This window comes from Protopterus annectens, chromosome 12.part0, assembly GCF_019279795.1.
Source record: "Protopterus annectens isolate FY-2018-M chromosome 12.part0, PAN1.0, whole genome shotgun sequence".
NCBI classification, from domain to species: Eukaryota; Metazoa; Chordata; order Ceratodontiformes; family Protopteridae; genus Protopterus; species Protopterus annectens.
The window spans coordinates 1151869699-1151893624 of NC_056746.1; the positions used below are offsets into that span (position 1 = coordinate 1151869699).

Consider the following 23926-nt stretch of genomic DNA (forward strand, 5'->3'; position numbering starts at 1 on the left):
GTCCATCGCCCTGTTAGACAGGGGTCCAGGGAAGTAAATATTGTGGGAAGAAATAACCAGGGAATTGTTATGGCTAGGCTTGTATAGGCACTAGGGCCAATAGCCTAGTACCAGCCTATGAACCTTAGCTACCATAAGGATGTCGAGGGGCATGGAGTATTCATTTGATGCCTCTCCAAGTCAAGCCTTTCAGCAAGGAGGATAAAGAACTCTCTGAAAATATTGTTGAACACTGAACATATCAAACAGTTATTATCATAGTGCAAGTCCCTTGCAGTCAAGTCTGTTCTTAACCTCTGGCAAAATCTAACATTGTTAGCACAAATGTACCTGGGAGCTTTGGGTTAAATGCTATGAACTCGCATGTGGGTGACTTTGAGCCATTGCAGAAAGAGAACCACGAATAAACAAATGTGTATGTTACTCTGTTAGAGGAGTTGAAAACAAATGGGCTTCATGCTGAAAGAGTATTATCATTATTGGGGTGTCAGGAGTGATAGCACAGCTGTGACACAAAGGGTATAGGTGCAAAGGGAAACCGTAAAACATTGTGCTTTTAATAATTAAAACAATATTTTAAGGCCATTGCTCATGATAAAATGGTCATTTGAATTGGTTTACATGCTGCACAAGTATGTGTGTGTGTGTGTATATTTGTGCCTGGTAGAAAAGGAATGTTAAAACAACAGAGTCATAGATGGGGAGAATTGAAATTTATAAAGTAGAAGATCAACTTTTGTGTTTGTGTTGGCATTTGAGGAATGTGTGTAAAGTTGGTGATTAAAGAAGTGTCAAAAACAAATAATCCTGTCGAGTAATGCACCCTTTGAAAAAACAGCAGGCAGTAAACGAAATAAAATATTCCAAGGGTACACCACAGGCTGTATAAATTCCAATACAATTGTAGTAATTTGAGCGCTTTCACGTTCATATAACGCTTCCTCAGACTCCCCTGTCTGAGGAAGCGTTATATGAATGTGAAAGCGCTTACTGTCTTTTGGTGCCGTTTGTTTTATTAAAGAATCAAATATTGGAATTTATACAGCCTGTGGTGTACCCTTGGAATATTTTATTTTGATTAAAGAAGTGTACTTTAATTGCCATAGTTCATTTACAAAAAGCATAATGTTTGTAGTCTGTCATAGAATGTTGATGGAATAATCTACAGTTTTGCATATTTTGTCCTGCTTAATTTCAAGTATATTTCCTGATGGATTTAGGGCTCACATTAACAGTATGCAGTGTGGGCAGCCGCAATGGTGCTGCGGTTAGCATTGCCGCCTCACAGCAAGAGGTTCTCCAGTTCGATACTTGGCTGGGGTGCCTTCTGTGCGGAGTCTGCATGTCCTCCCTGTGGTCATGTGGGTTTCCTCCGGGTGCTCCGGTTTCTTCCCACATCCCAAAGACATGCTGTAGGTGGATTGGACACTTGAAATTGGCCCTAGGAGTGTGAGTGTGAGTTCTGTGGAAGGTTGGGCACCAGACTGGCAACTCGACACTGTAAAACTCCACTGCCAATCATGAGCGGACAGGTGATCCACTGTGGCGACCTCTAACCGGGAACGAAGAAGAAGATTTACAGTATGCACTGCAGACCATTTGCAAGTATGAATGTAAGGTGTCTGTGAGAAAAATCAAATTTCATAGGGTAGAGAGTGACACTGCGACACGGGGGGGGGGGTCAGTGAAAAGAACTTTGTGCTGTGTTTAATTAAAAATTGTTTAGAATATCTGCTTATGAGGACATGGTAATTTTTAAAGCCGTTGTGATGCAGAGTCATAAAACCACGCACGTTGCAGCAAATGAAGCTTGGTGATATGAAGCTGGGCTTTGTGATTGCATTCTTCATTGTACTTTGTCTGTTGTATAGTTGTCTTCCAGCACAGTGTGTTAAAAGTTGTTAAAGACAAAATGAAAACTAAGTTGCAGGCACTTGTGTGGAGTATGTGTGTGTGTGGGTCAGAGGATGAGGGGCTGAGTGTGAATTGGGGATCATTCGCCCACTAGCTCTGCTTAGTAAATGAAAAACTGAATATGGCTTTGGATTAAACCGTTACAAGTAGTTATCATGGAGGACTGTTTGCCCAAGACAATGAAAAAAATAAAAGCTGTATTTGTCTGCTCTCTCTCCTTTCTGCTGTAGATGGACTCAGTAAGAAAATGAGGAGCTTCACTCACTTAGTGAGAATGCATTACTAGAGTTACTTAAAACGTAAATGGGTATACATAGTCCTAATGGAAGTTGATGGGTGCAAATATATATATTTGCATGCTTTTAAGTGGTAAGGAGATCAATGATTAGGGGACAAAAGGCATAAGAAGCTGTCCTCACCAAGACATGAAGCAGTAATCTAGTAGGGAGTAGTACTAAAAATGTGGCAGACAATGAAGGTAAGGAAGTAACCTACTGGCATGATCTATAAAAAGTTTAAGTTTTAGTGATTTCCAAATATAAATAGGGTTGCACTAGTTTCTCATAAGTCACATATGAGAATTAGTTGATCAGATGAAGATAGGATAGAGAAAATAATATACTATTGTGAATGTTATGAAATCATTTGACACTTGGGGAAATTAGGAGGCATCAGTGAGACAGTTTTTGTTCATTACCTCTTGGTAATGAAATTGTCAAATCTGTATGTTGATCTACTTCAAAAGAGTTTACAAAAAATGTTGGTTTAATTTCTTTCAAAGTGGCCATTCATTCAAACTTTGGTGTAAATACATCTGTACTATGTTTGGCTCAGTTATTGAATCGCTCTCTGCCTGAACTGTTTAAAATGGAGTGTTTGAATTTGATAAGGTTAATGAAAATCCAAAACTTGGTACAAGAAGTGATTTCTAAGATGGAGAGGTGGGAGTGGTGGGAGAGAGATTGAGTAATGCATCTTGTTATATATGGAGGAATACAGAATAAATATTAAGAACTAGGGGTGAGTTTTGTAGCATATAATGTAGGGGTTAACTAATCCAGTCAAGAAGTTTTTACTCACCATGAGGGGTTAAAACCTTAGATATATGCATGTGCTATAAGAAAACATATTTAGGTGAAGAACACAATGTATTAATATGGGGGGGTTTGGCTACTGGGAGTGACATCCTTGTTTGTTGGGACAAGAAAGAAAGGAATGGCTTATTGATTTCAAAAGTATCTGTCTTGCAGATGGGGGATATTTTCTTAGTTGCAAATGGCAGTTGTATGTGTTAAGGGTTATACATAGGAGCACCATGTACTACTGTTAGGTTTATAGCTTACGTTTACATCCATTTGTAGTCCAGACATAATTTTGTAGAACTAAGAGAAGACAAGTCTTTCAAGATAGTATTGTTTAATACATGGAAGGTTAGAGGAAAATCTAGGGTCCGTCATACACCATGTATGAGGAGCTGTAATGTTACATAGGAGGGTAATAAATCTAAAGTCTGCTTCCCATGTTAAACTGGAGTATACGCAGGGGGCCCATTCATTTGACTCTAATCAAGATCACAAATTTGGCTCTGTGTTCGGCTATCGAAAAGAAATAGCAGTGAACAGCTAATCACCGAATAGTAAACCTCAAACATTCTGTTCTGTGAATGCGGTTATATTCAAAATTGAAATATTCAAATATTTATAGTTGGCCATCAGAAAGTTATGCGACGTACAGTGTATGTATGTCATGGTTTACATACCTTCAATGAAACATTTTAATTATAAAGTTGAAATGATGTACTAGTGTGTTAAATAATAAAATAAAAATGTTTACTTAAAAAGTAAGTATACTACTATTGTTGAAATCACTGTAGTGTTTCAAAGTATTTTGTTTTGTGTCTCTAATAGAAAGTTCATATGCAAATAGAAAAAGTGCAATGGTAAACTGTGCTTAAGGCAGTCATTAAGCTACCGATAATGGGCGAAACATCTCAGACCGGTCTAGGTGTTTTAGGAATGTTAAATAGCACTATGAAGTCTCAGAAAGATAAAGACATGTTCGTTATAGAGGGTTATTTGTATAATCAAGAGAAGACAGTTAAAGAACAAAAGTACTGGTGTTGTCGGGAAAAGTTTTCAGATAAGTGTATGGATAGAGCAGTAACAAAAAGTGTTGCAGAAAAGGAAGAATTTAGTCAATGATGCACCAGCATATGACTGACTTCACTGCAGTGGAGAAGTGTATTGCATGTAACAGTTAAAAGGAAAAAGCTATGGCACGTAGAGATGCACCTTCATTACTTGTAGATGATGTCATTGCTGGTACATTATTAGAGAGCAGAGTAGCTTTACCTTGTAGAAGGTATATGCTTCAACAGGTTAATCGGATTAGATGTAAAACTTTAGTTTCAGATAGTAAAATCTCTATTCATTTACGCACAGTTTCATGTCAGTTGAAAAGAAGTATGTTTATTCAGAAACTTATGGCTGATGTTTGGGTTGGGAGGGTGGCCTAATGGTTAAGGTGTTTGCCTTACAAACACAAGGTGCAGCGTTTGAGTCTCACAAGGAATAATTGGCTAGGCTTACAATGGCTCGCAAGGGCAGTTAGCCTAGTACTAACCTATGAACAAACCTATGTTCATTCCAACTTGCATGTATTAGCATTTTCTACTAAGGAAAATCTAACTGATCTATGTAACTTTACAATCTGGAATATGGATAGTTTTCTTAACTAAGGCATAGTTTTGTAGACAGCTGTACAGTATACATGTGTTAACATATGGAGGAGGTACGAAGTGTTACCTCTTGTATACTGTTTGAGTAAAAAGTCCTACACAGCATACAGCTATATGTGGGAGTGCATTTTACAGTTGATTTCAGAATGGGGTTTGAGTGCAAATGTACATTATGTATTGTGCGATTTTGAAATGGCTAGTAGTAAAAGTATTAAACATAACATTCCAAATGTAGAATGTAAAGGCTGTTTGTTTCACTGTGCTCAAAGCATTTCACTTATGCACTCTGTATGGAAAGTGTGCAGAATTTCCACTTGCTGTAAAGAAATTTGTAGTTTTATAATTTCTAGTTCCTGTATTTAATGAGCTTCAGGAAGTGTTTCCTTTTGAGGGGAAGGATATTCTAACATACTTTACCGACATTTGCTCTAGGTCATCCACGAAAAGTAAAAACTCATGCTTCTGTTTCTGCTCAATTTCCTGCTTTGTTTCCTATTACGTTTTGGAACATACCTTGTTTAAATGAATTGTGGTTGCCACAAACTTAAAACTTTGTTGAAGGATTTAGTCCCTTTAGTCTTATACACAGGTCAGGCATATTTTTATCAATCAGAGGAGAAGATGTGGATAGCAATTAATAAACATCTGAAGGACTTTATCTGTGAGGGAAGACAGCAAGAGTCAAGTAGGATAAGCTGATTCTTCCAGTAGAGCAGGACAGATTGGGATTACCCAATTTGACGGGGTATTTCAGAGCTGCACAGTTATGGCTCCTATACACACAGCACAAGCAGAAAACTATAATTCAAAGTGTAAAGGGGTGATGATGAAACGGGGGAAGCTCAAGAAACAAGAAGAGACTGGGATTTTGATTGCAGGCCTTTAAGGAGAATAACAATCATACAGAATGGTATATCCATAAAGTAGCAGAAAGTGTTTTAAGAACTAAGCCAACACGGGAATGGAGAAAGGAGATTCTGCTGATAAGGATGACTGCAATTAGGAATATAGGCAATAGGCAAGAGGGGGTTGGAATTTATTGGAGAAAACTGGCAAAGGAGTCAACGTATTGAGAAAAAATAACTAGAGAGGGAATGGAAATAGAATGGGAAGAGGCCAAGAATTTATTTGGACGGCATGTTACAGATGGCCTTTCCTAAGAAGGATTGGTATCAGAGTATAGGCAGAGAGAAATAAATAGAGGGGTCCTAAATGCATGACTAACATTGATAGAGTTTTTAGTAGAATCTAGAACAGAAGCAGCCATTAGAAAAAAGAATAATTAGTAGAGCATATACACTAAAATGAAAAAGTATTTGTCACCTTCCTAATTTATTTTTTGCATGTTTTGTCACACTTAAATGTTTCAGATCATCAAACAAATGTAAATATTAGACAAAGATAACCCAAGTAAACACAAATTGCAATTTTTAAGTGATGATTTATTTATTAAGGAAAAAAAATATCCAAACATACATGGCACTATGTGAAAAAGTAATTGCCCCCTAAACCTAATAACTGGTTGCACCACCCTTAGCAGCAACAACTACAGTCAAGCGTTTGCGATAGCTGGCAATGAGTCTTTCACATCGCTGTTGAGGAATTTTGGCCCACTCTTCTTTGCAGAATTGTTTTAATTCAGCCATATTGGAGGGTTTCCGACCATGAACCCCCTTTTTAAGGTCATGTCACAGCATCTCAGTTGGATTCAAGTCCGGACTTTGACTAGGCCACTCCAAAACCTTCATTTTGTTTTTTTTTTTAAGCCGTTCAGAGGTGGAATTGCTGGTGTGTTTTGGAGCATTGTCCTGCTGCAGATCCCAAGTGTGATTCAGCTTGAGGTCATAAACTGATGGCCAGAGATTCTCCTTCAGGATTTTTTGGTAGAGAGCAGAATTCATGGTTCCATCAGTCACAGCAAGTTGTCCAGGTCCAGAAGCAGCAAAGCAGCCCCAGACCATCACACTACCACCACCATGTTTGACTGTTGGCATGATGTTCTTTTTCTGAAATGCTGTGTTACTTTTACGCCAGATATAACGGGACGCACCCCTCTCAAAAAGTTCAACTTTTGTTTCGTCAGTCCACAGAATATTTTCCCAAAAGTCTTGGGAATCATCAAGATGTTTTTTTTTGGCAAAAGTGAGACTACCCTTTGTTCTTTTTGGCCAGTAGTGGTTTTTGCCTTGGAACTCTGCCATGCATGCCATTTTTGCCCATTCTGTTTCTTATGGTTGAATCATGAACACTGACCTTAACCAAGGCAAGTGAGGCCTGCAGTTCTTTAGATGTTGTTCTGGGTTCTTTTTTGACCTTTTGGATGAATCGTCACTGCGTTCTTGGGGTAATTGTTTTAGGCTGGCCACTCCTGGGAAGGTTCACCACTGTTCCATGTTTTTTCCATTTGTGAATAATGTCTCTCACCATAGTTCGCTGGAGTCCCTAAGCTTTAGAAATGGCTTTCTAACCTTTTCCAGACTGATAGATGTTAATTACTTTGTTTCTCATCTGTTCCGGAAATTTCTTTAGATTGTGGCATGATGTCTTCCTTTTTGGGATCTTTTTGGCCTACTTCACTTTGACAGGTTCTATTTAAGTGATCTCTTGATTCAACAGGTCTGGCAGTAATCAGGCCTGGGTGTGGTTAGTGAAATTAAACTCGGCTTTCCCAAAAATGTAATTAACCACAGTTACTTCATAATTTAACAAGGGGAGCAGTTACTTTGTCACATAGGGCCATGTAGGTTTGGATAGTTTTTTTTCCTCATTAAATAAAATCATCACTTAAAAACTGCATTTTTTGTTTACTTGGGTTATCTTTGTCTAGTATTTGTCTAATATTTAAATTTGTTTGATGATCTGAAACATCAGTGTGACAAACATGCAAAAAATATGAAATCGGGAAGGGGCAAATGCTTTTTCAATGCATTGTAAAATATTGCATGATAACTGTAAGAATCAGAGGAGTTTAGAAAGGATTGAGTAAAGATTGGATAAGCAATTCATGAAGAAACAATGTGAGGATATACGTATGTCTTCCAAATATGCAACAAAATCTAGAAGATTTAGGATTTTTGCTTGGAAATGTTTACATAAATATTTTTATACCCCAAGTAGACTCCAGAGAATTTTTCCTCAGGTAGACAGCAGATGTTGGAGGTGTGACTGGGATGAAAGAGGTACTTGAGAACATGCTTCCTGGGATTGCGGTGGGTTGGTGGACTTTAAGGATTCCCTGCAGGATGCACTGTCAGATATGCTGGGTGGGCAGATTGATGTGATGAGGAAGATGCTTTTTCTGGGGTATGATACAGAATCTCGGAATTGCCTAGACATGGTAAGGTCTTGTGTCTAATTATGGTGGCTGCCAAAAAAACAATTACTAGAAAGTGGAAATAAAAATGTAAACCAACTATATTAGAAGTATTGAATATAGTAACTGAGGTAAAACCACTGGAATTGAGATCTTTAGAAAATGGTAGGAGCAAATTACATAGGAAAACATAGGAAATGTGGGAACAGTACATACAGGGGAGGAATGAGATTTAAAAGAAGGCAGGGCTTAAATGAGATGTATATAATTTTTGATTGAAAATGATTGGGTAGATTATAAGTGATTTCCACTATAAGATTGTAAGTGATGTATAATGATGTATAATGTTTGCATCCTGGAGTGTGTCAGTATAGTTTGTGATGTAAAATGCTTGCAACTAGGATTATGCCGGTGTGGTTTGTTTTCATTTGTATAAATGTGTGATAGCTTATGTCATAAGTGATGGTTTAATAAAGATTTTTCTTGTTGAAAAAGAGGGGCAGGAATAAATAATTTATGTAATGTTGCTTAGTTTATATGATATAGCAATATATGTGAAGTATTATGTTTGTTAGTTAATTTATTAATGTGGTTTGATTATTTTTGTATAAATGTAAATTTGCCTATGTCACAAGAGATAATTCAATAAAGGTGTTTAAAAAATACTTTGTTGAAGGATGGTATAGGAGAATCCTTTGCAAGTTAGTCAACTGACTATCCAATATTCCCACTGTTGTATCTGTATTAGTGAGGGAGCAAAATAGAATTGATGTTATATTTGATGGCTCGTCCAAAGAAACATGAGTATTGAAAGGCAAAACTGTTTACTATTCATAATTAAGAATATAGACAGCTACGAAGTGCAATCATTCCTTACAGCCGTTGCTCGCTTCATATGTAAGGATGCATAGGGAAGACTTTAATTATATGTTTTAACACTGAGTATTTGTTCACAGTAATATTTGTAAAGGGATGTTATTTTTCTGTGTGTGTGTGTGTCTATATATATATATATATATATATATATATATATATATATATATATACATACACACACACACACACACAAAGGTGTTTATTACTTTGTTATAGAGTGTACATTTCACAGGGTGTTATTTTGACAACTATTTTGTTTAGTTGGAGTCCACAGCACCATTGGATGTTCACAATGTTTGCCAACTAAATGGCCATTCAAATTTTTTTTTTTTTTTTTGGAAAAAGCCATGTTCAGTAAATTTTGTTTTAGATGTTTTTCGTTCATTATTTAGCTGTTCGATGCTATTTGTTTTCATTCGCCGAACATAGACCCCCACAACACATTTATATTACCGGTGAACATGTGGACTGACTTATGTGAACATGCGTGTTTAGCTAAGAAAATGAGATTGGATTCAATAGTGATAGCAGATCATCATCTCTTGGAGTGCACCGATATCCTCTCTTGAAAGAGATTGGCAAGTCTGTTCATATTGAGATATCTTATGTTTTTGTTAAAGTAAGTGTTTTGTAGGTTGGTGTAAATTAGTACATGATGACATCTGATTAAGTGGACCAGTCTAAAATTTAGTTTAAAATGAAGGTGAAACAGCCCTCGTCCCCTCTCACCATTGTCCAAACTGAATTGGATCTACAGGCTAAAAAAGAAAAATTGATAACCTGCGTAGTAGGTATTGTGAAGAGGATGAAGCAGTTAAGGAGAAGATGGAGATGGTTGTTAAAGATGTGGAGGAGCTATTGAAAAATAAATAATTTTTAAGTCCATCTTTGATGGATGGATATTTTTTAACTCTTAAATAGAAAATAAAAAACATTAGCTGTGAGACTGAGGCAAAGAATTGTAGCAGGTTTGAAGAAAGAGGATGGGACATACCGTCACACGATCCCAGTATATTAGCAGAATAATTTCAGAATTGTTAAGAGCATTAATAGAAGTCTTACACAATGGGATGATAGAAGTAAGAGAGATGGCACCCTTTTTGAGAGACCTTCAAATTACTTTGACTAGTAGTAAATGAGGCAAAAGTCGCTATGGCATCCATTACTCAGGAGATAGCTTTTGTTTTTCACGGGAACAAATAATCATGGATTGCCAACTAAAATTTGGGTAACTGATGAAAATGCATTGCTCAAACTAGTACAGCTCTTAAATGTGATGTTGGAAACTGAGGGTAGGGTTTCTACCTTCATAGACAAAAGAAGTTGCATGAGTCATACCCAAAGGTGAGAAGAAATTAACTTTGCTATCCTCCATTTAGACATATTTCAGTACTAACTCACAACTGTAAGTAGTTTATGCCATTGTAAGCAAAGAGATTCCAAACTGTATGCCTCTGTTAATAGTGATTCAGTTTGGGTTTGTAGGAGGAAAGCAAATGTGTATGAACAAATGACATTTTTGTACATACCACAAAAGCAGAGGTCATCATTGATACTAAGTTTAGGTGCAGAGGTGGCCTTTGCTAGAGTAGAATAATTTTATTTGATATTGTTGTTTGTTGAAGCTTTTTTCAGGCGAGTTCACTTGCCTGTCACTGGTAGTTTGAGACATTTAGAGTCAACGTTAAGATTCATATAAGGATGTCTTGGTCCTGTGTACTTTCAAGGGGAACAAAGCAAGTATGTTTGATTTTTTATTTAGGGACTTTGGCAGACAAGGCAAGGAAGCCAGATTTGAGGATTTTATAGGATAAGCCCAGAAAAAAATATAGATTTTTTTTTGTGTATCTGGATGATGTGTTGATTTAAATGACTCACCATGAGAAAGGTATTGAGATATTTCTGATATTAAACATGTTTGGCAATGTATCCGAGTATAACTTAAGTTAGCTAAAAAGAAGGACAAATGGAATAAATGCTTGACCCTTCATTAACATCAAAACAGGCATTAACCTTATTTGTGGCATGGAGCATATATTAGATACTTCGGTGTTTGGCTAGATAGCCCTTTGAAATGATCCACTGTCAAAATATATGGAGACATAGAGACAAGCAAAGACATTTTCCCTGGATAGAAAATGTTTTTTGTTGGAACTTGCTCACGAGTTCAGGAATGTATTACTTTGTTTTAACTTTGTTACTATATGTTTCCAGTCATTTTCTGACGAATTGTAGGGAAAAAAAAAAATAGAAGAATGGTAAGAGATTTTCTAAGGATTGTGGTAAACCTAGTTTCACATGACAGGATGATTCAAGTGAGATGAGAGATTTCAAATATACCTGATCCGCAGATAAATTTTTGATGCAGTTCAATTAAAGACATTATACCTCATTTATATATGAAGCTAAATGGAAAAAGTTGCTAAAGTTAAACCAGTTTGAGTATACCTTTTGTAGCTGTTAATGTAGAACATAAACCACAACAGACATGCGAGGAGATGGCTGTCCCCAATGTCAAAACAGCTGACTGCCGTCACTTCCTTGGTATTTGAGAAAAATGAAAAATAAAACAACTCTAAAGCTTAGAATTAAAAATAGCAGTAAGAAATAGTCCAAAAATTTCATATATATATTCCTCTTCTATAGAATTACTAAAGAAAGCCTAAGCAGATTTAGTCACCTGAATAACTTAGCATTTATTTCTGATAATCACTTTGGTCTACCAAATGGACTTTATCAGATCAGCTTTTCAATAGCAGCTTACCTGTGGAAAACTATATACTTAATGAAAACAAAGGATCCTAAATCATGCCCTGTTTTTGTCATAGTCTAGATGACCACAGTTGGGTTAGTGCAACTGCCACACATCTGCACTCTGCTGGCCTGAAAATGTTAATTTGTACATCTCAGCCTCAGGAGTCTGACTCTAGCAGTATAAATGATCTCAGCCTAAACCCCCTTCAGGACATTTGTCACAAGACGTTCTGCTCATATTACAAGAGACTGAAAGGTATAGCACTAAGAAGTCATATTTGCTCAACTTTAAGATATTGTTATTTTGGTTTGAGTCAAGGGACATCCTTCTTTCCATCAGAACCAGCCAGAAGTCTATAAGCACTTGGCAGAGGTATTCTGAAAGGACTTATTGTGCCTCCATCAAAGTACACCTTTGTGCCTAAGCAAATTACCTCTCTAAGGACTGGCCCCTCTTTGCCTAGTCTATGATGACATTTTTCTTTAAGGGGATCTGAACCTAAAGCTAACTTAAAAAAAAAAAAAATTGTACTTTTCACAGTGGTACCTTAATTTTGTGCTGTTGAAGGTAATTGTTACATCTTTTGAGCCTTGCATTTCAGTGGCTCTTAAGTTCTGTTGCCTCACATTGAAGAAACTCTGGGCTGCAAACTTTGCTCAACAAGAGAGAGGAAGCCGTAGGAGCAAGCTTTCCTTCGTGCCAAAGGTATTATCTAAACTGGCATTTACCAAACTATTCAGCTGCCAGTATTTTAACCCACAAAAGAAAGGGAAAGGATCTTACAACTTTAGAATTTTCACGAGCAGCTCATGTTGTACCTAACAAGGTCCAAAGAATTAAGACAAGCTGAGAAGCAGATTTTTTCTCATTTAGGTCAGGCAAACAGATCAAGCCTTTCTCAAAGCCAACAGTCTGAATGACTAGCAAGACTGCATCCTCTTTTATTATAACAGCAGGAAGGGCAAGTTAAAGCCCACTCTGTTTTCAGCAGCAACAGTAGCCTTCTTTTAAAACGTATTGGTTTTAGCATATCTGTGAGGCAACCAAATAAATGTTTTTTTTTCCCCCAGATGAATCTTCGATTGGGGACATGGTGAGCTTTGCCACAGTTGTCCTGAAGGTCCTAATTTAATCACTTTCTCCTGGAGGCAGCTGTTACTTTAGTACTCCTCTCTTGGATAAGGAATTGCACTGCAACAGTAACTCCTTCAATAAACATAGTACCGTTTTTGTGACTATACCCACCGTAACTGGAGAGGTTTGTCTGTGTTCACCGCTGCAGTATAGGATCCTGTCCACGTTTTCCTTTGTTTGGAGAGAGCGATGAATCTGAGGAGGAAATGCATTCAGAATAACATAAGATTGGTACTTCAAGTTGCACTTCACTTTGTCTTGAGCATCCTACTTCAAAAACCCTGGAGTCAAGGGAATCTGCATGTGTCCTCCTGGGGCTTTGTAGGCTGGGAACAAGGCCCTTTTATTTAGGCCCCTGTAAACTGATACATTCACTCACGCCCATCCAGCTAAAGAACTGGAATGGTATACACTGTTTCATTTTACACCACTCATCACTAGATATCGTGTCCTGGTAGAGGAGATCGACTTTGTACTGGGAACATCAGAAATTTCCAGAAGTCAGACTGAAAGGTAGATGTCTGCATGTGGCCAGTTCCAATAGATAAGGAATTTGTACTGCAACAGTAACCTTACTGTTATGCAGTGTTGGGGTGAGTATGCTCACACAGCTGTCTCTTTCAGTGAATGTGACCATGCTTCTGCTATGGTTGTTACTGTCTAGGAATCCTTACTAACACATCAGGTCAGGGCATTTTATCTTTATCCCAGAACTACTCTTAAAGGACATAATTTTAAATCTAAATAGCAATTCCTTCTCTAACAAGTGCTGAGCATTTTTAAAAGCTGCTAGAAGACCACTTGCATGGAAATCTTACCAACAAAAGTGACAGATATTTTATTCTTGGACCGCATCATATGACTTTGATAGATCCTTTACATTGCCCTGTGCCTGTGATCTTGTGCTGTTTTAATCCATTTATTTATGTTGTACCAGGACTGTATAGGCTGATGGACCATTTTCAGTCATTTATATCAAAGCTATCATTTTCATCAGAGTTCATTTTTTTTCTGTGTACCACCTGCCAGTGTGTAATAACAAACTCCATAGTTAAGGTAATACTAAATGAACCTGTCCATTTAAAGTCACTGTGGAGACCTTTTTTTTTTTTTTTTTTACCCCTTGGGACTTGAATTTCATGCTGAAGATATATTTACCTCCTTTTGAATCAGCAGATAGTGAATATAAGTATCTTTCATGGAAGACCTTTATTTTCTTTTAGGTGTAACCTAAGGTGGAAAGATTTCAGAATTACAAGCTCTGATGTGTAAACCTCCATACTTGGTCTTTCATAATGAAGTGGTGTCATTAAAGCTAGCATTCATTCATGCCAAAGATTATATGAGCATGCTCCCTGAGCCAGTCTATTCAACTCTCAGACTTTTATTCAAACTACATAAATGAAGAGTGTAGTCTACTTTTACAGGATTGCACACCATCAGCTTAGATATTATACCAGAAGGATTCACAGATTCAAAAAAACTCGGTAATTTAATTCAAAAAGAGAAAGACCACCCCCTTGCCAGTAAACACTGGATCTAAGTGTCTGGTCATCCTTTTTCTTTGAGTGTAAGTATCTACGTGCCACATTTGAGGGCAAATTCTACTAGAGCAACTGCAACATTAGTAGCATATTTCAGAAACAATTCTGTATAAGATATTTTGGAAGCTGTCACATAGACTGTTTGGTCTATTCTGTCATTTAATACTGCAACATGCGGGCACAATTCAGAATTATTACTATTACTGGTATGCGTTTAATAAACTTTACAACACAGCAAATATTTCAAAATCTAAAACCATAAGATTTGCATTTTTAATAACATGATTCAAGTACTGCTTGGCAGTAAGGCAATGCAGTTTAAAGTGATTAACCATAACTGTAGGTCTTTGAAAGTTCAGTGTAGCAGTAAAGCTACCTTCCTTCCACATAAGTTAGTTGTGATTTGTTTCTTTTTAACTATTTTGGTTGCTTGAATTTTTTGTAGCCTTCAAACCAAAAACACTCGCACATCTCTCAGACTTTTTAGAGTTGAAGTGAAACTTGATAGTCCAGCCTTTCGAGGCAGTGCAGTAGCAAGTCATAAGTGGTTAAGCATTTTTGTAGATGAGATGCATAGGATGTGGCAGAAAAAAATTTGTCAGCATTTGACAGTTCCTTTGCAGGCTTGCAAGTCCGTCAGTGATGACATATTTTTGTGCTTTCCTTCAGGCTTACAGTTACTTAAAGGAGAACTCCACCCTATTGTCAAGATTTTGTGTACAAAAAGTGATTTTCCTTCTGTACGTGTCACATACATAAAAAAGCATCATTTGACAATTATTCCATTTGTTTTATGCCTGAACTTATTTCTGTTTGCCTTTCTTTCCTGCATTTGTATCGGCATCTGTTACATCACGACGACTACTAAGAGAGGCAGAATAATTAGCTTATATCGCTTATTCCATCTACAGATCCATTAAGATAACAATATTAGCAGAAAAAAAAGACAGAAAATCCATCCAAGGTTGGCCAATCAACAAAATCCACAAGTGTTCCAATTAAAATGTAGTCCTTTAATACGAATAAAACTTCGACTTGAAAATAAAATAAAAAATGAAAAAGCTCAAAACTGTCTCTTGAAGATATCCGATAAGCGCTTTCGACTGTTGTCTTCCTCAGATCGTATAAGACACTAGGGACTTCCATTTCCTTTTATATATGAAATTCTATACTGTTTGACCAATCACCATTTATGAATGCTTGGCAACATCCAATCCTATCTTGTTATCTCAAGATTAATTTGCATATAATCAACTCTATGCTTCTGTTTCCCGCCTTTATTGAGTATATAAATTAGATGTTCCAGTCCTTCATTTTGATTGGATGTATATTGTGTTATTTATGATAATGTGAGCAAAGTGAGTATTACTCTTCCATTTTCCTTTAATTCTCAAGACCAATAACAGGTGGCGCTGTTCTAAATGATGTAGTATCCAAAGTCCATCTTTAGATGAATTTGTCCTGGATATGAAATATTTCGGACGAAATGTCACCCTAAAGCACATTTTGGGAAATCAAACAACAGATAGGACTATACTGAGGAAACCGAGCACTTTTGTTCCAGTTGGACATCCAGCAGTAGATCTATTTGTAAGACTTTGCACTAATGAAGTTGAGAAATTGAGATTAGATCCAGATACTAGACATTATTGCAATGTCACGTCTGAGGAAAAAACAGCTATGTCAAGTTTACAACATAACCATTTGATCTCACTTAGACCAGCTGATAAAGGAGGTGCAGTAGTGATGCTGGATAGGTCATGGTAAGTGAACAAAATGCTGACGATGTTACAGGATTCCAAAACCTATACTGAAGTTTCTCATTTTGAAATAACTAAAGCAATTAACAGGATCAATTCATATTTACAAGATGTGGTATTACATAGACAAATAGAAATGGACTTGTATGAGTTTTTAGTTATTCCTAAACCAACTATTCCAATCATCAATGGTCTGCCAAACATACATAAGAATTTAACAGACCCTCCCCTATGTCCAATTATCTCAGGACGGGGATGGGCTACTGAAAACTTATCCCTATATGTAGAGAAGGAATTGAAACAGATCTTAAGCTCCTTCACTTCTGTGCTAAGGGATACTGACGATTTTCTGGAAAAATTGAATGATGCTACGAATGATGTAGTTGATAAAGAAGACTTATTACTGACAACTCTAGATATAAACAGTCTTTTCACTAGTATTCCAAATGACACTGGTATTGAGACAGTGAGACAAGTATTCATTAGTAAGATCTCAGCCAGTGAAACCAGAACTATTTGTGATATGCTGGAACTAATATTGGAGAACAACTACTTTACTTATGGTAATAGCTGTTATTTACAAAAATGGGGGGTTGCGATGGGCACCCCCTGTGCAAATAGTATTCCAATTTAGTTCTAGTAGGTTGGGAACAACATTTTGTCCTTAGTAGGAATAATCCGTGGAAAAAACACATTTTATTCTACGGTCGATTTGTAGACGATTTGTTTATCCTATGGAAAGGAGACTCAGAACAATTTACAAGATTTCATACATACTTGGATCAAACTACTTCGTATCTTACATTCACTTCTGAATATTCTAGATCTAACATCAATTTCCTAGATGTTAGTATCAGTTTGAGTGATCGAGGTTTCCTGAATTTTGATTTATACAGAAAGAATACTTGGAGAAATCATTACTTACATAGAAGCAGCATGCATCCGAGACATGTAACCAAGAACATCATGAAGAATGAAACAAATAGGATTCACAAACCTTGCAATCGAGAAGAAAATAGAATTAAAGAAATAAACTTCTTGTGTAACAACTTGAAGGCCCGTGGCTATAAGGAGAAAGACCTACAATCCAATGGGAACATAAGACAAAATTATGTTGAATCAAATGAATTTGTTGAGACTATCTCTAACATACAGTTCAGATAATGCTCAGATTACTAAGATAATTAATCAATTTTGGCCAGTGCTTACACAAGATCCACATCTAAAAGCTATAGTTGGAGAAAGACCTAGATTCTGTTTCAAAAACAAGAAAAATATGAAAAGATTATTATGTACTAACGTCCAGACACCAAATACAATTTTAGGATGGAATGGAACAATAAAATGTCGGAATTGTAATATCTGTTGTGTGATAGATGACCGCAACCACTTTACACATCCGGTTACAGGGAAAGACTATATTTTTAACATCATAGCAACATGTAAAACCTCGGATGTTGTATATTTAGCTACCTGTGAGGTTTGTACATCATTCTATACAGGAAAAACTAACCAATGCTTCAAAAGAAGGGTACAGAGACATTAACTGGATATTAAGAACAAGGGAATACATAATGCGTTGGCACAACATATTGTTATTAATAAAAATCACAAGTTTCTATTTAAAGTCATTGATAGAGCTTTCTCTGGTCCACGCAAAGGGGACATTGAGACTTTGACAGAGCTGAAAGAAACGAAATGGATTATTGACATGAGGGCAGATCAACCCCCTGGTTTAAATAGTATAGTCCCCCTTAAACCTGTTTTAAAGAACAGAAGATGTAAAGTGTAGTTAATCCACTGTGCCATCTACAAATTCACAACTTTAAAGTCAACTGACAAAGACAATATTATGTGAGCATTATGTGACTGAGACCAAAGTCATTTTTCAGCTTTTGTCAAAGGACATTTTATTGCCCGCTTATTGGCCAACATAATCTCCTTCATATCTTTATTAATAAAAGGAATACATCCTTATATTAAGGAATGAAGAGAATATAATGATAGTTATTTTCATATTTAAGAACAGAAGTAGTGTATAACAACAAAACTATTGCACCATCTATATGACATACCTGTAATTTGAATTTTGTCTGATAGTAACAAGTCAATTTTACCTGATTAAAGCCAAATTTATTCTAGCCATTGTTAAAGGATATTATACTGCTTGCTTATCGAACAACATCATTTTTCTCACATTTTATATATTTTTTATTGGTAAAAGGAATGAACTCTTACATTAATGATTAAATGAAAAATAAGATCATGCTACCACTGGTTTAATACATGTTGAAGTCACTTTCAGTGACAAAATCAAAGTATTTGCTGTTAGTTGAAAGAACTAAAATATTTATGAAAAAGGGGAAGCAATTTCCCTCATTTACTTGAAAGAGATTGGAAAGTGAACAGTTAGCGTTGCTGTTCTATCCACACGCTTTCCTGATTTTGGCAAGACCTTGGTATTTTAGAGATAACATCTGAAGCAGGCATTGGTTGTATTTTTCGAAATGTGATATAATTCAGTTGAAGGATACTTATTGTAATTCCATAATTTTAAGTGGCATTATTTTGATTATGCAGGTAAAGATCCATCATACCTGCATAGCATTGTAATGAATAGAAAGTTATATTCTCAAATTTCTTCGAAGATTTAATATTTGGAGTGTTTATGAATGCTTCTATTTTACTTTGGATGCTACATCATTTAGAACAGCGCCACCTGTTATTGGTCTTGAGAATTAAAGGAAAATGGAAGAGTAATACTCACTTTGCTCATATTACCATCAATAACACAATATACATTCAATCAAAATGAAGGATTGAAACATCTAATTTACATAATCAATAAAGGTGGGAAACAGAAGCATAGAGTTGATTACATGCAAATTATACATGCAAATTAATCTTGAGATAAGATAGGATTGGATGTTGCCTTTGCTTGAAAGAGATTGGAAAGTGAACAGTTAGCGTTGCTGTTCTGTCCACACGCTTTCCTGTTTTTGGCAAGACTTTGGTATTTTAGAGATAATATCTGAAGCAGGCATTGGTTGTATTTTTCGAAATGTGATATAATTTAGTTGAAGGATACTTGTTGTAATTCCATAATTTCAAGTGGCATTATTTTGATTATGCAGGTAAAGATCCATCATACCTGCATAGCATTGTAATGAATAGAAAGTTATATTCACAAATTTCTTCGAAGATTTAATATTTGGAGTGTTTATGAATGCTTCTATTTTACTTTGGATACTACATCATTTAGAACAGCGCCACCTGTTATTGGTCTTGAGAATTAAAGGAAAATGGAAGAGTAATACTCACTTTGCTCACATTATCATAAATAACACAATATACATCCAATTAAAATGAAGGACTGGAACATCTAATTTACATACTCAATAAAGGCGGGAAACAGAAGCATAGAGTTGATTATATGCAAATTAATCTTGAGATAACAAGATAGGATTGTATGTTGCCAAGCATTCATCAATGGTGATTGGTCAAACAGTATAGAATTTCATATATAAAAGGAAATGGAAGTCCCTAGTGTCTTATACGATCTGAGGAAGACAACAGTCGAAAGCGCTTATCAGATATCTTCAAGGAACAGTTTTGAGCTTTTTTATTTTTTATTTTATTTTCAAGTCGAAGTTTTATTCGTATTAAAGGACTACATTTTAATTGGAACACTTGTGGATTTCGTTGATTGGCCATCCTTGGGTGGATTTTGTGTCTTTTTTCTGCTAATATTGACTGTTTTTGTGACAGACCACCTTTAGCGTTTGGGAGTTATTTATTTATTATTAAGATAACAATAGCTCTCAAACAGTGGCATTTAAATGTTCCTTATGGGTCACAGATTGCCATCATCATACCTTAGATAAAGTATAGCCTGGAGTCTGAACAAAAGCAAGGCTGGTTGTCTTCCCGTTTAATCAAACTGAGTGCCACAAAGAAAGGTACAATTTTCATCTTACTGTTATTTTCTATCAGTAATTGATTTTGCTTTTTTCTACACTATGTTTTCTGTAGAAGTGCATGGCTCTAATTCTAGCTACTGTGAATGCAACACAAACCATCTTAGCCCAAGTAACACCTTTTAATTGCAAGAGTCAGATTTGTTGCACTTAAACACTAACTATATTTGTTACTTTGAAAAGAACTATTAACGCCACTACGTTTTCAGGATGGACATTCAAACATTCCTTAAATTACTGTACCAGAAATGGCTACTAATGAAAATCAAAGGAAGTGAAGTAATTAAAAATGCAGATTGATGTTGATGGTCAGTAGTAGTCAGTCATAGTACTATTGAAAGTTGTTAGGAGAAATAAAACCACAGTAAATAATCCACATCTGTCCCTCTAAAGTGACGTCAGGAAGGAAAAGACATTGACTGTAAAACTAAGTCACGCTACCTATGGCAGTCCCCTTTCAGGGCATTTTGGGTTATAACAAATTAGAAAATAACCACTTTGATGCAGAGACATTAGTAATGCAGAAAATTTCAAGTTATGCTGAACATATATTTTTTTCAGTTTTTATGAGTGGTTCTTTAAGAGTGAAGTGGCTGTCACATACAGCTGTAGGTAAAGAGGGAAGACTTTTACTGGTGCACAGTTCCTAAGAACCGAGGATCATTTTACATTTTTAAGTAACAAGATAGATGTTATTAAATTTGTGTAATTTGATGACTTTTTGGCATTTAACAGGACCCCGAGATCCTGTGCTGGGACCTAAGGAATCCTGGGAAAGTGTTGCTGTCCGTGTTAAGGAATGTCACTACCAACCAGCGGATGTATTTTGACATAGACCCGTGAGTATCTTCTGTCTAAGAATCTTATTCTCTTTTGGAATTGGCCTTTGTCTAGTACTGCTGTTAACTGATAATGGATGTGAATAAACCTACATGTTTGTGGTCTTTCCCTGATTCTCGGGTAACATAATTGCTGCGTCGTTTTATGTATTGTATTTTAATTATTTTTTGGTTAAGTAAACAGGATGGGCTCTCTGTCCTATCATGCTGATCACTCATTCTTTTTTTTTCTTTATTCTTCTAGGTTCCTTTGGTTTCCATGTCCAGCATCCTCCAGTTGGACTTGAGTCCATTCATTTTCTCATGATGGGGATCCTCCCACAGCTACTGGGAGGGGCCATCATTTAAGCAGCCATGAGGGATGCTTGCACCCCTGCCAGTATCTCTGCTGCAAGGACATTGATGATGGCCCTAATCCCATCCCTTGATAGGGGGGATGTGCTTTCTTTGACAGCAATGAGGCCCACAATACACTCCCCAAGTAGGTACTCCTGTGCACCTACTGTGAAAGGAACTACTAGATGGAGGGTTGCATTTCCATTTGCATTGCCATCCCTTCTGCTGGGGATTATGGCATTCTGTGACCTATCCCCCAGGATGGGCACCCCCATCCTTCCCTGCCACCATTGTCATTCACTTAGGCCACTATTTGAACTCTGGTTTCATGGGCCGTATGGAGGGCTTTTAATCCCTCAACACTACCAGAGCTATTATGCAGTTATTCCTTCTGTACTCTTTCCTACCACATTTCTTCAATCTTGGTGGTTGGCAAGTGCCGGGCAATCATCTAAGTTTATTTATTGTGTCTTAGCGGTGGGGCTTTCAGCATTCTGCTAAAGCATGGCCTGCTGTACCTAAAATCCCTATCTGTGCTTTTCTAGGCTACATTGTTGGCAGTTTCTGCTACTGCTCCATTTATCTTGTCCTTCACAAGGAGGCAGTTCCAGGGTGGGCCAAAGAAAACACTGCTAAGGTGAGTGAGACAGCCTCAGTTATTCACTGCTGTGCCCTTTGCCAGTTACACTGGTACTTGCTAGTAGAAATTGACTCGGGGGGGGGGGGTTACAGTCAAGGTCTCATCCCTCCGTGCCATGCATTCAACTGGGATGGCCCAGATTTTGTCTACTTTTGAGTCAAGGGAGTAAGTTTTTAAGTTGGGGCCTTCCAAGTCAGTGCCACCCCCAGTATACTTTCCTATTACAAATTGGTGTACATTTTTTGCAGAGAGGTATATTTTTAATAGCATAGTTTTAATCTGTGTTGAGTTGGCCTTTTATCTATGAGAGGAAGTTATAATTTTTTGTCATCTTTGTACAGATGTGATTTAGATGTTTGGAGTCCAGCTGTGATCCTGTGCTTACACAAGAGGCATTTTCTGCCTTTTTTTTTTTTTTTTTTAATTTCCCCAGCAGTATTCTATATTGAAGAGGCTTGCAGAAGTGTCAGTGCTTTGTTAAGGTTCTTACCCATGTTCTTACAAGTGTTTGTAGCCATCTTGTCTGCTGTGGTCTTTGGCTGATGTCCAGTGCATTATGTCTTAAGGCATTTATATATATATATATATATATATATATATATATATATATATATATATATATAGATAGATAGATCCCCTACACTATACCAACACATCACAAACCCGACAGCCAAAATGCCAACACCAAAACCACACAATACCGACAGTCCACATTACCGAACACCATAACACCGACTCACAAAACATAAACAGAAATATCATCGTAAGCCACACCAAGCATTCTTACACACTACTACACAAAATTACACACACAAACTAAACTATCACAACTAAAACCTAAACAAGAACGTACCGGCAAATCACAGACATCCCACTACACCGCAACATCCCGTAACGCCATAACCCACGTAACTCACACATCCCATTAACCTACCCAATACCTACCTAAAAAACACACACACAACACAAGCACACCAAAAACCTTACAAACCTACACTAAACCTTAAATACACAACTATCTAGGCACTAACCTTAAGCCAAACCCTAACCTTAAGGTCTGTCACTATCGCACACTTACCTTACCTGCACCCTAACCCCAAAGTCCGTCACTATCGCATACTTACACAGTCGCTCTCATTTCGCATATCGGTGTTTTCAGTGTCAGGATTTCGAACTGTCATTTATTTCCGTTGTCTGTCTTCTGGTGTCTGTGTTCTCGTCGTTGGCATTTCGATATGTTGGTGTTTTCAGATAGACCCATAAATATATATATATATATATATATATATATATATATATATAGACCCATAAATATATATATATATATAGACCCATAAATATATATATATATATATATATATATATATATATATATATATATATATATGGGTCACCTTCATTTGCCCGACAGTTCATTTGACTGAAACTCATTTGCCTGACAAGTAGTACTTGCAGGCAAATAAAAAGGATATATCCCTTTTCCCACTGTAGTGCGACCCTGGAGTTAGTATATATAGTTAGGGGGGTGTGACATTCTCTGCTTTTTGTTGTATATTGTTCAGTAAAACCAAACTTGGGGGGGGGGGCTCCACCGCCCAAATATATATACTAACTCCAGGGTCACACTACAGTGGGGAAAGGGATATTTCCCTTTTATTTGCCTGCAAGTACTACTTGTCAGGCAAATGAGTTTCATTCATTCTATAGCTATGTCAAGAATCTAAATTGTAATGCTCAGATCTGCTCTGAGCTACAACGGAATAGCATTAAATGTACTGATCCCAAGGACATTGCCAGTATCCTGGAAGATCGATTCAGTGCCAACTTCACCCCCCTCTCACCCCCTAAAGGGCCCATCTCAATACAGAAAGATTGCCAAATTTCTGTAATCATGGCCACACAGGTAAAAAAACGCACTCTCCAAAGCTAAGAATACAGTGTCCATGGGACCAGATGACATCCCGGGCTGTGTACTACATCAGCTACAAAATGAACTGGCACCTCGCCTAAGTGTCATGTTTAATCATAGCCTCACCTCAGGCTTCGTGCCCACTGAGTGGCGCACAGCTGCATATATTCTTCATGTTTCACTGTTGCAGTC

The 23926-nt window shown here is 36.8% G+C and overlaps 1 protein-coding gene across 3 annotated transcripts in view; it reads left to right on the forward strand.

Moving 5' to 3' along the window:
• The window catches only part of WRAP53 (WD repeat containing antisense to TP53), a gene marked incomplete in the record, with an annotated part of 785404 nt that overhangs the window by 577841 nt on the left and 183637 nt on the right, over positions 1-23926 (forward strand). For all 3 annotated transcript variants that reach the window (XM_044090178.1, XM_044090177.1, XM_044090176.1), the window contains 1 exon segment: positions 20746-20849. In XM_044090178.1, the coding sequence (XP_043946113.1) occupies positions 20746-20849 (104 nt within the window).